Source organism: Pan troglodytes, chromosome 5 (assembly GCF_028858775.2).
Source record: "Pan troglodytes isolate AG18354 chromosome 5, NHGRI_mPanTro3-v2.0_pri, whole genome shotgun sequence".
Classification (NCBI taxonomy): Eukaryota; Metazoa; Chordata; class Mammalia; order Primates; family Hominidae; genus Pan; species Pan troglodytes.
In genome coordinates this window covers 120,955,868-120,970,671 of record NC_072403.2, presented here as the reverse complement: position 1 = coordinate 120,970,671, position 14,804 = coordinate 120,955,868, and the positions used below count along the sequence as shown (strand labels likewise).

The window sequence follows — 14,804 nt, the reverse complement described above, 5'->3', positions numbered from 1 at the left end:
TTGGTATTTTTAGTAGAGACAGGGTTTCACCATCTTGGCCGGGCTGATCTTGAACTCCTGGCCTCGTGATCCACCCACCTCAGCCCCTCAAAGGGCTGGGATTACAGGCATGAGCCACTGCACCCAGCCACCATTCTGTTTATTATATATTCTTTCATTAATTAATACCAAACTACATTTCTGAAAAATACCACACAACTTGAAAACAAGAAAGTAGAGTCTGAAAAACTAGGGACCCAAGAAGGATTGGAGAGGAAAGTGAAGGGAGTTAGATGCAAAAAATAAATTGAACGGAGATAAGGACCAGGGTTATCCTACCCTCCCTTTCCTCTTTTCACCCAGGGACCAGGTTAAAAGAGGATTCTGTCTTCAGGAAGGAGAAGCACACAGCTATTAGCAGGTAGAGGTGAGGATTAGAACCTTGTGTGAGCAGATGTCATGCCTCAAAAATGTATCCATATGTTTTGGACAAAAGGCTGGTTCCATAAATATACTGGAACAACTGTTCACCTTCTTGGAGAAAAGTATAAAATTTGGACCTACCTCATACTAACAAATAGAGCTGCTATTTAATTTGACCTTAAGTTAGGGAAGGTCTTTTAAAGCGTAAAAGCAAGGGAAGAAAGCTTTAATGGAAAAGATAGTTTTGATTGCATAAAAATTAAGTACATCAAAAAGTACCTTAAATTTAAAATATAAACCACAAGTTGGAAAAATGAGTTGTATCATGTATGAAAAAGGTTAATATTCTTAATGTACAAAGAAGCTCATAAAATCATAAGAAAAAGCAAAAGACAAAAATAGAAAAATGGATGTGGTAAATAAAAATTTTGAACAAGTGTGCCAAAAAGCTCAACTTTACAATGACAGAAGAAATTTTTTGAGAGACTATTTTTTTTGTGTGCCTACTATCTTAGTAGATTGTCTTTCAGGAGATAATCCTCGTGTAGGTCAGGATGTTATAAAATGAGCTTTCTTATACACTGCTTATAGACATGTAAATTGGTGTAACATAATTTTATCTTTTTGTCAGTAATTCCACTTAGGGCAAAAATAATATTTCTTCGCAATAGAGCACTAAAGGAATTCTTTACTGTATTTTTTAAGGATTATAAAAAATCGGGTATAAAAATATTTTTTCACCTTTAGACTGTATCATTCTCTTCTGTTAAACTGAGAAAATTAATGAACTTGTTTTTTCCTTCCTCTTACCTCATATTTTTGTTAGTCAAGTTATTTTAATATTCTTAAGATTTATGACATTTAAGTTCTATTCCATCATCATAACTTTCAGAGTTAGTCTTAGTTTCTATATTTAAGTAAATTTGTTTTTCATCATTGGTATGAATAATCAGCAGAAAATTAAATTGACAATTACTTAGATGTATGTTCAGGGAATTTTTCCCAGATCCCTCCCCCCCAAAAAATTTAAGAAAAAACGAAAAGAAATGTCTTGCCAACAATATTAAAAATATTTAAAAATTGACAAGGGAAAAACTGGGGCAAGAAGTAATTCCAAAATAAAGATGAAAACTACTAAAATTGCACAAAGTAAAGGTAATTGCCCACACCCAGAAGGCAAACCCAAGCCTCTGTTAAATTTGTCTACATTTGGTTTATTTTAAAGGGTATTCAAAAAGCTACCACTTTTAAAATTCCTGAAGTATGCATACTTATTAATACAGATATGATAGGTCCTAGAAAATATTTTCAAAACTGAGCGAGTGTTCGTCCTTCTAGTTCTTGTTTCATGAGATCCAACCTTTATGAATTTTCTTTCCCTTAAGTGTTTGAATTTCAAATAAAAGCAGTGAAAGCGTCTAATGCCTTCTCATTGCATTTAGGAATGCCAGAGTCCTTCATGTGGCCCATGAGGGCTTTCACTGGCCCAGCCTCATCTCCCAGTCTCATCTCCATATTTCCCATTACTCTCTGTGTCCTTACTTAGTTCACTGGCTTTGTTACTGCTGTTGTTCCCACTTTAATTTATAGCAGCCTCTCCTGTCTTGGGGCTTTCTCATGTTTCTCAGTCTGCATGGAATGTTCTCTCTTCCCCTCCCCCACACCATGCTTTATTAACACCAGCTTATCCTTTATATCTTAGTATAATTGTCAGTTATGCAGGGAAGTGGGATATGTGGCATATGACTTAAGCGCTCTGTTGTCTTACTGTCTGGGTTTTCATCCCAGTTCATTATTTACTGGCTGTATAATCTTAAGTTATTTGACTTATCTCTGAGCCCCAATTTCTTTATCTGTAAGGTGAAGGAAGATAATTCTTACTCATAAGATGCTGTGATTATCAAATAAGAAAATGAGAGAAGCCATATGTTTCCAACACAAGGCCTCACTAGCATTGAATGAAGTACTTCTTAAATGTTAGACAAAATTATTCCCAACCTACCTCCTACCCCCAATTCCCTGCTGTGCACACGCGCACGCGCACACACACACACACACACATCCCAGTCTTGAACAGCTCCTTTTATTGAATAGTGACGTATATGACCATATACCTCTTATTCCTAACATTTACAACTTTCAATTACTTTATTGATTGTTTGATTAATGTCTGTCTCCCTTGACTAGATTATAAGCTCTACGGGGTAGCAGCTGTGTAGTTTTGCTCATTCTATTCTCAGTACTTAGTCTGGATTAAGTCAACAATAAATATTTGTCGAGTGTAGGGACAAATGAATGAACTAAAGGAATATTCTGTCTCGTCTCAAAACTGCATACTTAATGGTTGAAATGTTTCCTGTAGTATAGTTTTGCCTTTAAGCCTATAAATCACAAATTCAATATCAATGACTAGAGAATAATCTACTGCCAGTAACTTATATAAAACCTGCTTGTCAATAAAAATTGTTTTCAGGCCTTTTGGAATGTTTAAATATAACATTTAAAAAGTACATAATGAATACTCTCATTTTCAATAACATTGGGAAAGGATTATATTAAAACTTTAAGTGAACATTGAAGTCTAGATAAACTATTTTAAGTAATGTTTGATCTCAGCTGTCTAAAAATATACATAAGAAAGAGAACTGAAAGTAAATATACCAGTGTGTTATAATAGCAGTGGCTTTCTTTGAGTGGTAGGACTATGATCAATTTTAATCATTTTGTGTTTATGCTTATATATTTATATCAATATAGTCTTCATTTTTACAGTAAAACATTGCTTTATAATAACAAAAATTATCTTTAAAATTTTCTCAAATATTTCTGGAATTTATAGAGGGAAACTTCATTCATTTATCTAACAATTATTTACTGAGCAACTACAAAGTGCCAGGCACTGTTTTAGGCTAAGAGGATGAGATTATAATAAAATAAGCAACAATTCCTTTCTTTGTTGAATTTTCATTTTGATGTATTTGCAGCTACCTGTCTGACTTTGGTTTGAAACTTATCTTCTACATCTGTCTTATGAAAAGTAATGGCAAAAACCTCAATTACTTTTGCACCAAGCTAATAAGCCATTGTTGTCTGCTGTGGTTTGAATGTGTCACTCCAAAATGTGGGTGCTGTCAATGTGATAGTATTAAGAGGTGGGGTCTTTAAAAGGTGATTAGGCCAGAGGGCTGCTCCTTCATCAGTGGAATTAAGGTCCTTATAAAAGAGGCTTCACACAGGGTTTGGCTAACTTGCCTTTGTTCGACTGTCTTCTGTCATGTAAGGAGATAGCAAGAAGGCCCTTATCAGACCAAATGCCAGCATCTTGACCCTGGACTTTCCAGCCTCCAGAACTGTGAGAGAAAACAAAACAAAACAAAAGATTTTTTAAATAAATTACCCAGTCTCAGGTATTCTGTTACAGTGGCACAAAATGGAGTAAGACAATGTCACATTAATGATTTATCATTTTTATCTTGTATTCAATTACAGAAAAAAAGAAAACCAGTGACCACAATTTCTAAACTCTTTGTAATTCTACAAGCTTTTAAGTGTTTTTCATACTTTAGAACCCCATCTTTGACCTCTAATGGTAAGCAAAAAGGTAATAAGAGGACCCTATTTAAACATTCCTTAAAGGGTTACATTTTCTCCTTCAAAGAGTCCATTCATATAGTATTACTCACTAATATACAATGTTGCAGTTTGTTCAGCTCCTTTTATGTTAAAAATACACAACTGATGTGTTACATTTTTCACTGAAGTAGCACCATTATTGTCTGACTCAGTTTCAATGTTTGGTAAATAATTTTTAAAAATCTTTGTAATATTCTGATCCTCTGAAATTTCATTGCACCCTGCTGTTTTATAAAACCAATTTTAAAGCTACTGATCCAAAAGAAGTTTTAAACCATCATGAAACTGATTTCTGAAATGAGTTTTTTTTTGTTTTTTTTTGTTGTTGTTTTTAAGAGATTTCCTGTTTGCTTCTGAAGTTAGTTTGCAAATTAGTTGTTTAGGACTCAGGTTATATTTCTGTGTCTAAGCAGCATTAATGCTTGGTGATTAGCTTCAGGAATCAGTTCAAAAAAGGTATTCAGCCCTTCTTACTTGAAGTCATGCTAATTGAACAACTTTAACCATCACAAACGTCCACTCATAATATTATTTCTATGGAGGTGGCTGAGGACCACATTTCCCCTACCTAAGCGGTAGAAGCTGTGTTTGTTCCTTCTTGCCTTCCTTTGCTAGGCTGGAACCTGGAGACCAGAAAGTAAGAATGGAAAGGAAGGGATGCTAGTGGTGGATGAGTGATTGTTGGCAGCAGTATTTTTTAAATTCCTTATGATTACTAAAAGAAGATAGCTCTCTTGGAAGGTTGTTCTTCCTGTGGTCAGACTGGAAATCAGCTTTTGCCTTTAGGCTGAGAGACCTAAGGATTATGTAAGTCTATTGATTTAGGAATGGGAGGGAACTTCTGCTGCCTGCCCATTTGTATAGATAGGTTATTTGAAAGTTAGAGACTGCTTTGATGTTTGCCTGCCTCTCTTAGGAAGCTAATTTCATCAGTCTTTCAGACCAGTCCAACTAATTTTTCCTCCTTCAATCAGTTTTATATATTTAAAGTCTATTTTTAATATTTAAAGACTTGCCATACTGTCTCCTTTGCAAGATGGAAAGTCTATGATTCACTGTACATTAAAATGACTTTTTTTTTTTTTTTAACAATTTAAACAATAGCATTCTGTGTGTCTTTTCTAGGCTGGAGATGTGTTCTCTGCTTCTAGCCGCTGAATGTTTTGACTGCTACTTAATGGCGCTGTTGCAGACAGATGCCACCTTCAGCTGGTAGCACAATTGGTCAGTCTTTGAACAGCTCTGAGTTGGGCCAGTTATTGCTGTTTGGACATGTTTAGATTTGAAGTTCCTCCCTTCCATTGTGAGTAGAGCAAGATTGTGTCATCCCATAAAACCTGTTGAAAAGTGAAAAAGTAGTCAAATCAGATGCCTATCCACCAGTTTGGCTTTTTCACTAAATTGGCCAGTATTTTACTTCATATACAGAGTTTTAAAAATCAGTTGTTATTCCTTTACTTACAGCCTTTCCTTTGTTGTATTTTACAACACTGTTTTACAAATCTTCATTTTAAAATTTCTTTTAAAGCTGTTGCCTATGTTTCAAACCGAAGTCAGACATGGAGATTTATTTACTTCCTCTTCTCTGGGTATTTATTTGTTTTGACATTTAATTCCCATGATGCAACTTTCTTGAGAATTTTTTAAAGAGGGTATTTTGGTAAGTTAACTTCCTTTCAGTTCTATGCTATTAAAAAATACATATAAATATATATGTAATGATTTCAACATAATATATATTATACATCAATATTAGTAGATAATATATTAATATAAATATATGTCCCCTCTCCTCCTTTTTATTTTTTATTTTTTAACTGACACATAATAATTGTACATAATTATGGGGTACATAGTAGTGTTTCAATTACAATGTGCAGTGATCAGATCAGGATAATTAGCAAATCCGTCATCTAAACAGTTATTTCTTTGTGTTGAAAACATTCAATTTCCTCTCTTCTAGCTGTTTGAAAATATATAATATTGTTAACTATAGTTATCCTACATTGCTATGGAACACTAGAACTTATTCTGCTTATCTAGCTATAATTTTGTATACTTTAGCAGATCTCTTCATATTCCCCCCTTTCCCCCTACTCTTCCCAGCTTTTAGTAACCTCTCTTCTACCTTTTACTTCCATGAGATCAACTTTTTTTTTTTGGCTTTCACATATGAGTGAGAACATATGATGTTTAACTTTCTGTTCCTGGCTTATTTTACTTATCATAAATTCAGTTCCATCCATGTTGCTGTAAATGACAGGATTCCTTCTTTTTTATGGCTGAGTAGTATTCCATTGTGTGTATAACACATTTTAAAAATCCATTCATCCTCTTTTTTTTGATACCAACTTTTCCTACTTTTATGTGCCAAGATGTTCTCAAAGCCTTGCAGAAATCATAGCTGTCATTTATTCATACACATGTTCTACAGGTGTTTGTTGAAAGCTAGCTCTGTACAAAGAAGCGTGCTAAGCAAAAAGGACAAAGACACTAAGTCCTAGAGAGACTTGCTGTTTAGTGGAGGAAACAGAGAAGGAAACCATTGTTATGTTTTAAGTACTCATCCCATCACTTTTTATAGCTCTGAACTTCACACATTGGAGTAGGATTACAGCCTGTGATATATGGCCGTATCCCAGGGTATGCAGGAACACATAGAATAAATTGTGATGTATCTTCCTGGAATTTAGAATCAGGGGAATGGGAGGCAGGGATGAGGAAGAGATAGGTAATTTAACTGGTAAGTAATGAACAGCATTATTTTAGGTTAAAAATAAGCATAGCTGTATTAGGGAATAAGATTTTTAAATTTGACATAAAAAATTCTCCTACTTGTGGCCATCTACCCACAGGCTTGTCACCATATTATCCCCTGTGGAAGGAGTTCACTCCTCTCAGAGGTTAGAGGTCCTCTGGGAAAGATTTTGTAGAGGCCCTTCTATCTGTTCTAATAAACCTGGTTGTGTTAAACAGAGAGGCTAGAGAAGGTGACTGCCTTTTCAGAGCACAGCCTTGGTATTTCCTATGCAGTCACTACCTTTTAACAGTAATCCTTTAAAAATACTTTCACTACTTTTGTTAACTAAACCCACGGTGCAATACTGTGGTGCAGATCTCAAGACAAGTAAACAAGGGAGGTGGAGGAATGAATGTCTCAGGAAGGTGGCTCCTCAAACTATTCAACTGTGGTTAAACTGCCTGCACCACATACAAGCAGGGTCAGTTGGAGATAGCTGAATGTTTATTGAGGCCTTTGTGATCTTGGAAGACAAAAGATTAAGGGAGGGCATTTGTGAAGGTCATTCTTCTTGTCACTGTTTCAGTGAATGTTGACAGCAAAAATATTGCATTATATTTTTTTAAGCTTGTAAATGTAATATTTTTTACTTATGTTCCAAAGTATATGAATTATTGAAAGTTGAGGCATTGGTTTTTCATTTAGAGCAAAAGACAGAATACACTTTTTTCAGCCCATATGGGTTCAAAATCAAATTCTTATTTTCAATCAGAGTTCTTCCATATCGTGCCTCACATTTATTTATTTCAGAAACATGTATTATCTACTCTGTGTAACATTCCATGCCAGACACTGGAGAAACAGATAAGGCAAAGGTCTCATTCTCAAGGAGCTCACAGACAGGTGGGCAAGATAGACAGGCAGTTATGGTATATACTGGTAAGTGCCATGCAAGAGAATTCTGCAAAGGCTTTGGATGGTTGGGGATGAGGGGATACAGAAAGGGAGTAGCCAGGGTAAGCGCTGTAGAAGAGTAATGCCTCAGCTGGCTCTTGAAGCCTGACTAAGGAGAGGCCATTTGAAGAAGTGAGAGATAAGGTGCTCTGGTCAGAGAGATTAGCATGTGCAAAAGTACAGAACCATGAGATTTACTGTGTTTGAAGAACTGTAAGTAAGTTGAACTCAGTATCATTGGAGACATAGGCAGAGATGAAATCTGAAATGGAATTATATGCCATGTGAAGAATCTGGATTTTATTTTGAAAGTTAGGGGGAACCTATAAAGGATTATATCATCATCAGATCTGCATTTTGGAAAGACTTCTCCAGTGTAGAGAATAGGCTATAGAAGGTGGCAAAGGCATTGAGACAGAAAGGAGGCTATCGTTCTAATCTGGAAGAGACATGGTGAGGGACTGTTTTGATGGGGTTGGGAGTGAGGTTGAGGATAGGGGATAGATTTTACAGTTTCTAGGATGTAGAATATTCAGAACTTGACAAGAGGTTAGTAAGGGTGTCAGAGGATCCTAGCTAGGCACAGACTTGCAGGTGTCTGCACTGGACAACTGGAGGTATAATGAAGGCCTTCGTGGAGATAGGGAATATAAGAGGTGGTAGCGTAGTGCAATGGGTTTGGGGAAGGTGATGAGTTCAGCTTTTTTTTTTTTTGAAATGGAGTCTCGCTCTTGTTGCCCAGGATGGAGTGCAGTGGCGCAATCTCAGCTCACCGCAACCTCTACCTCCTGGGTTCAACCGATTCTCTTGCCTCAGCTGCCCGAGTAGCTGAGATTACAGGCATGCGCCACCACGCTCAGCTAATTTTGTATTTTTAGTAGAGATGGGGTTTCTTCATGTTGGTCAGGCTGGTCTCAAACTCCTGACCTCAGGTGATCTGCCCTCCTCGACCTCCCAAAGTGCTGGGATTACAGGCGTGAGCCACTGCGCCCGGCTGAGTTCAGCTTTTTATTTTTTATTTTTTGATTCGAGATGTCTGTGTGACATCAAGATTAAATATATTAGGTAGATAGAGAAATAGGCCTCAGATTCAGGAGAAAGGACTGAGATGTAATTACAGGTTTGGTCAGTGATGAAAGCGTGAGATCATTCAGGGTGATCTAGATGTAGATATTCTCTTATGTTTTCTTCTAGATGTTTTTTAGTCTTACATATTAAATTTAGGTCTGTGATCCATTTTGAGTTACTTTTTGTTAAGGGTATGAGGTTTATGTCTAGAATCATTTTGTTTTCTTTCTTTTCTTTGCGTATGGATGTCCTATTATTTCATCATTACTTGGTGGAAAGACTATCCTTTCTCCATTGAATTGCCTGTACTCCTTTTTTTTTTTTTTTTTTTTTTTTTTGAGGCAAGTTCTCACTCTGTCATCTAGGCTGGAGTGTGGTGGTGTGATCACGGCTCACTGCCCTGGTATCCTTGGCTCAGACAGCCCTCCTGTCTTAGCCTCCCAAGTAGCTGGGATCACTGGCAGGTGCCACTATGCCTGGATAATTTTTTTTTTATTTGTAGTAGTGGAGTCTCCCTGTGTTGCTTCGGCTGGTCTTGAACTCCTGGGCTCAAGCAATCCTCTTGCCTTGGCCTCCCAAAGTGCTGGGATTACAGGTGTGAGCCACCATACCTGGCCACTTCTTTGTTAACAATAAGTTGACCATATTTTTATCAGTCTATTTCTGGGCTCTCTATTCTGTTCCATTGATATGTGTATCTGTCCTTTCACCAATATCATGCTGTATTAATTATGATAGCTTTATAGTAAGTCATGAAAACAGTTAGTATGACTGTTCTAGGTCTTTTGCCTTTCCATATAAAATTTTGAATCAGTTTGTTGACATTTACAAAATAGCTTGCCAAGATTATATTTGGAATGTTGAACTTACAGATGGGAAAAATGGACACCTTACTAGTATTGAGTCTTCCAATCTATGAGCATTGAATATTTCTCCACTTATTTGGATTTTTGATTTCTTTGATCAGAGTTTTGTAGTTTTTGGTGTATAGAGTCTATACATATTTTGTTGGATTTATGCCTATTTTATTTTTTATTGTAATTCTTTTAATTCAAATTCCAATTGTTCACTGATGGTCTATAGAAAAGCAATTCACTCTTGTATATTAACTTTGTATCCTGCAACCTGCTCAACTCCCTTATTAGTTCTAGGAGTTCGTTGTTTTTTATAAATTCCTTGGGATTTTCTATGTACATAATTGTGTCATCTATAAGTAGGGACAGTTGTTACTTATTCCGTTTGTTGTTTTTGTTGTTGTTGTTGTTGTTTATCTGTATGGCTTTTATTTACTTTTCTTGCCTTATTGCCCTGACTAGAACTTCCAGGACTATGTTGTGTAAGAGTGGTGAGAGTAAATATTCTTTCCTTCTTCCCAATCTTAAGAGGAAAGCATTCCATCTTTCACCGTTAAGTATAAAAACAGCTGTAGGTTTTTGTAGAAGTTTTTAAGCTGAGGTAACTCCCACTCTGTTCTTATTTTTCTGAAAGTTTTTAAAAATCATAAATGAGTGTTAAATTTACTCAAATGTTTTTCTGCATCAATTAATATGAACATATGGTTTTTCTTCCTTAGCCTGTTAAAATGGTAGATTGCATTGATTTTCAGATGTTGAACCAGCCATGCATTCCTGGAATAAATCCCCCTAAATCTTGATATATAATGCTTTTTATACATTGTGGAATTCTGTTTGCTAATATTTTGTTTAGGATTTTTGCCTCCATTTTCATGAGGCTGTATTTTTCTTTTTTTGTATTGTCTTTGTCTGGTTTTGGTATTAGGTTAATACTAGCTTCATAAAAATAATTGAAAATTTTTCCCTCCTTGTTTTCTGGAAAATATTATGTAAAATTGGAGTTAATTCTTTAAATGTTTGGTGGAGTTATCCAGTGAAATAAACTGGATTTGGAAATTTATTTTGGGGGAGTTTTTAAAAATCACAAATTCAATTTTCTTAATAGCAATAGGGCTATTCAGGTGATCTATTTCATAGTAGGTGAGTTATGGAGTTATGGTGGGAATTGACCCATTTTGTCTAACTTGTCAAATGTATGAGTATAGAATGTTCACAGTATTCCATTATTATCTTTTGGTCTTTGCAGGTTTGTTTTTTTTTTTTTGCAATAATCCTCTGTTTCATTCCTAATAGATATTGGTAATTTATGTCTTCTCTTAATTTCCGTGTCAGTCTTGCTAGAGGTTTTTCAATTTTTTTTTCTTTTCAAAGAACCAGCAGTTTGTTTCACTGATTTTCTTTTACTCTTTTGTTTTTCTGTTTTCAAATTCATTGATGTTTGTTCTTTATTATTTTCTTCTGTCTGCTTGATTCTGAGTTTATACTGCTCTTCTTTCCCTAGGCTCTTGACATAGAATTTTAGATCATTTATTTGAATTTCTTATTTTTTAATGTATATATGTAGTGTTATAAATTTCCCTCTCAGCACTGCTTCAGCTGTGTCCCACAAATTTTGATATGTTGTATTTTCATTTTCATCCTATTCAATATATTTTTAAAATCTCCCCGATACCTCCTCTTTCACTCATGAATTATTTCTGAGTGTGGTGTTTAGTTTGCAAATGTGTCCAGGCTTCCATTTTCCTATTATCTTTCTATTATTTACTTTTAGTGTGATTTCATTATGATCAGAGAACACATACTTTGCATGATTTTCATTCTTTTAAATATATTCAAATTTATTTTATGGCCATGATGTATTCTGTTTTGGTATATATTCCCTGAGCATGCTAAAAGGCTATGTATTTTCTTATTAGGTGGAGTATTTTATAAATGTTGATTACATCCTGTTGGTTTATAATATTGTTGAGTTCCTCTACATTTTTGCTGATTTTCTGTCTAGTTGTTCTAGCAATTGTTGAGAGAGGAATGTTGAAGTCTCCTGCTATAATTATGGATTTGTTTATTTCTCCTTTCCGTACTACCAGGTTTTCCTTCATATATTTTACAGCTCTGTTTGGTGGATGTACATTTGGGTATTGCTATATATTCTTGGTGGGTTTAACTTTTTATCATGATATATAATGTCCCTCCTTGTCTCTGGTAATTTTCTTTGCTCTGAAGTCTACTTTATTTGGTATTAATATAACAATTCCTGCTTTTTCAAAAAATGTAGTAAAACAACAATTATGGTAAATAACTTCTACCACTTTTTCATTGTCCTCAAAATCCCTCCTTTGGCTTAATAGTTACTTGTTAGTGGCGTAAGTACTTGTACAAGTATGTTTGGTAGATTTACTGAGTTGTTGGAGATGAGAAATAGCAAAAGGTCATCTGCTATTTTTATGTTGCAATTTCATTTTATTTTTTTAAATTATTATTTATTTAGTTTTTGAGACAGAGTCTCACTCTGCCACCCAGACTGGCACAATCACAACTCACTGCAGCCTTAACCTTCTGTGTTCAAACAATCCTCCTGCCTAAGCCTCCCAAGTAGCTGGGACTATAGGTGCATGCCACAATGCCTGGCTAGTTTTGGTTTTTTTTTTTTTTTTTTAATAGAAACAGGGTCCCACTATGTTGCCCAGGCTGATCTCAAACTCCTGGGCTCATGCTAATCTCCTTCCTCAGCTTCCCAAAGTGCTGGGATTATAGGCATGAGCCACTGTGCCCAGCCTGCAATTTGAAATGATGCACACTCTGTAAATTGAGGGTATGTTATTTTAAAAATTTATGCTAGTTTGGGCCAGGTGCGGTGGCTCACGCCTGTAATCCCAGCACTTTGGGAGGCTGAGGCGGGCAGATCACGAGGTCAGGAGATTGAGACCATCCTGGCTAACACGGTGAAACCCCGTCTCTACTAAAAATACAAAAAATTAGCTGGGCGTGGTCGTGTGTGCCTGTAGTTCCAGCTACTCAGGAGGCTGAGGCGGGAGAATCGCTTGAACCCAGGAGGCAGAGCTTGCAGTGAAATGAGATTGCGCCACTGCACTCCAGCCTGGGCGACAGAGCGAGACTGTCTCAAAAAAAAAAAAAAAAAAAAAGATTGTGCTAGTTTGTCACATATATGTTTAACAGTTCATTTGTTTTTAAGAAGCTAAATTCAAGGAATCGACACCAAGAATTCCTGTTTTAATTTAATCATTGTAGTGGGACACCTGATGTAATTTGCTGGCGTTACCCTAAGAGTCCTTGGACAAGTATGTACACAAGGAATGAGAATGGCACAACTAAAATGATAAATTCTTAGTAACTTTCCCACATTTAACAACTAAATTGACAGAGAAATCAGAAGTCCAAAACAATAAATGAAACCTTTTAATCCTTCTTCAACCCCAGTAATTTATTATTACTCCCCCTAAAAAATCCTCAGTCGTAATACTTTTCTGCATAATTTGTTCAAAAAGTTGTATTTAAATATAATAAAAAGGAATGTCATATAAAGGAGAGGAGACTTGCCAAACTAGATTATTTCTCTTGTGAAAGAAGGGAGAGTTGGGGGTTGTGGTGGGGGTAGTTGTTGCTTAACTTTTATTAGTTCTGTAGTTGAAGACTAGCAATTCAAATAATAATCTCTAATCTCATGACTGAAGTTTTTACGCTCAAGATAATACTGTACTTGGTATCAGTAGGCCATCTCTTTCCAGGTAATTGTTTTCCCAGTCGTGGTTCCTAAGTGAGCTCAGCCATACACATTCTCTCACAGTCCTTCATTTGACTGTTGGTACATACACATTTGTGAAATCCCAGCCACAGCTGTGATGCAGTCTGTGGCCATGAAATAATCCCCTTTGACTGTGCTTTCTCCTCTCTCCCATCCTGCTTCCTTTTCAGAGTTGAAGCCACAATAATTCACTTCACTAACTTATTTTCTACATGAACAAGACTCTAGTTAAGAAAATAGAAAGATCAACAAGGTTCTTAAAAAACTGAATTGGTAACTAAAATAACTTTTACTAGAAACTTTGTAGTTTATGAAAATACTGGTTCTCGTTTCTAGTAACTCATTTCGCCATTTGGGTTAGCAAGTTTAGAATCTACAAATGTAAATCACCTATATATTTTGGTTTTTAATCCCAGTGATGGGACTATGACCCCTCCACTTGAGATGTTTTAGTAGTGCTTATCAAGATAAAGATAGCCAGTGCTTGCTGGCAGTACTCAGTAAGAAAAGTCACCAGACAGCTCTGTGATTTGCAGATTTGATGTTCTTGCCTCCAAGTTGTCTTAAATTGGACCTCATCTTGAACTGAAAATTGTGAAATACAATGATGATACTTTGACATTAATAGTTACTGTTTGTAAAAGTGAAGGGAAATTACAGAAAATTCTCAGTTAATCATGTTTGAGAATGTAAGATGGTATGATTAATAAGCTATTATGACTTAAATGATTTATGCAGCATATACAATTTATATTCCATACAAATTTGTGAAGTAGGCAAAATTTATCTTTGGCCATGGTCTTCCCTACCCTCTATAGTATCCCTTCCTTGCCCTCAGGCACAGAGCCTCTTCTTTCTTCTTCTTCTTTCTTCTCCTCCTTCCTTCTCCTTCTCCTCCTTCCTTCTCCTTCTCTTCTTTCTTTCTCCTTCTCCTCCTTCCTTCTCCTTCTCCTCCCTCCTTCTCCTCCCTCCTTCTCCTTTTCCTCCCTCCTTTCTTCCTCCTTCTTGTTCTCCTTCTCCTCCCTCCTTCTTCTTTCTTTCTCTTTCTTCTTTTCTCCTCCTCCTCCTTCTTCTTTTTCTTCTTTTCCTTCTTCTCCCTTCTCCCTTCTTTTCTTCTTTTTTCTTCTCTTCTCCTCCTCCTCCTCCTTCTTCCTTTTTTCTCCTTCCTTCTTCTTCTTTTCCTCTTCATTTCTTCTTCCTCCTCCTCTTGCTCTTCTTTTTCCTTTCTTTCTGCCCCAATTGCCGTCAGAATCTGCTCTTAGGGAAGTAGCTGATCCCTACAATGGAGTTACCTCATTCATACACTTAACTTATGCAAATTTAACTATTCTTGCTTATTAAAAATTTCTTAAGGTAGGGCAGAAAATATTTTAAATATAAATTGCATAGG

The 14,804-nt window shown here is 35.9% G+C and overlaps 2 protein-coding genes across 4 annotated transcripts in view; one reads left to right on the top strand and one right to left on the bottom strand.

The window, feature by feature from the left end:
• Positions 1-14,804, top strand: part of SESN1 (sestrin 1) — a 106,528-nt gene that overhangs the window by 39,387 nt on the left and 52,337 nt on the right. The gene's annotated exons all lie outside the window — the stretch shown is intronic.
• The window catches only part of ARMC2 (armadillo repeat containing 2), a 202,404-nt gene continuing 190,960 nt past the window's right edge, over positions 3,361-14,804 (bottom strand). Inside the window, exon 18 of one of the 2 annotated variants that reach the window (XM_054686854.2) lies at positions 3,361-3,752. In XM_054686854.2, the coding sequence (XP_054542829.1) occupies positions 3,646-3,752 (107 nt within the window). In that variant the 3' untranslated portion in view covers positions 3,361-3,645. The remainder of the gene's footprint in view (positions 3,753-14,804) is intronic. The other variant, XM_063812576.1, reaches the window with a different exon arrangement.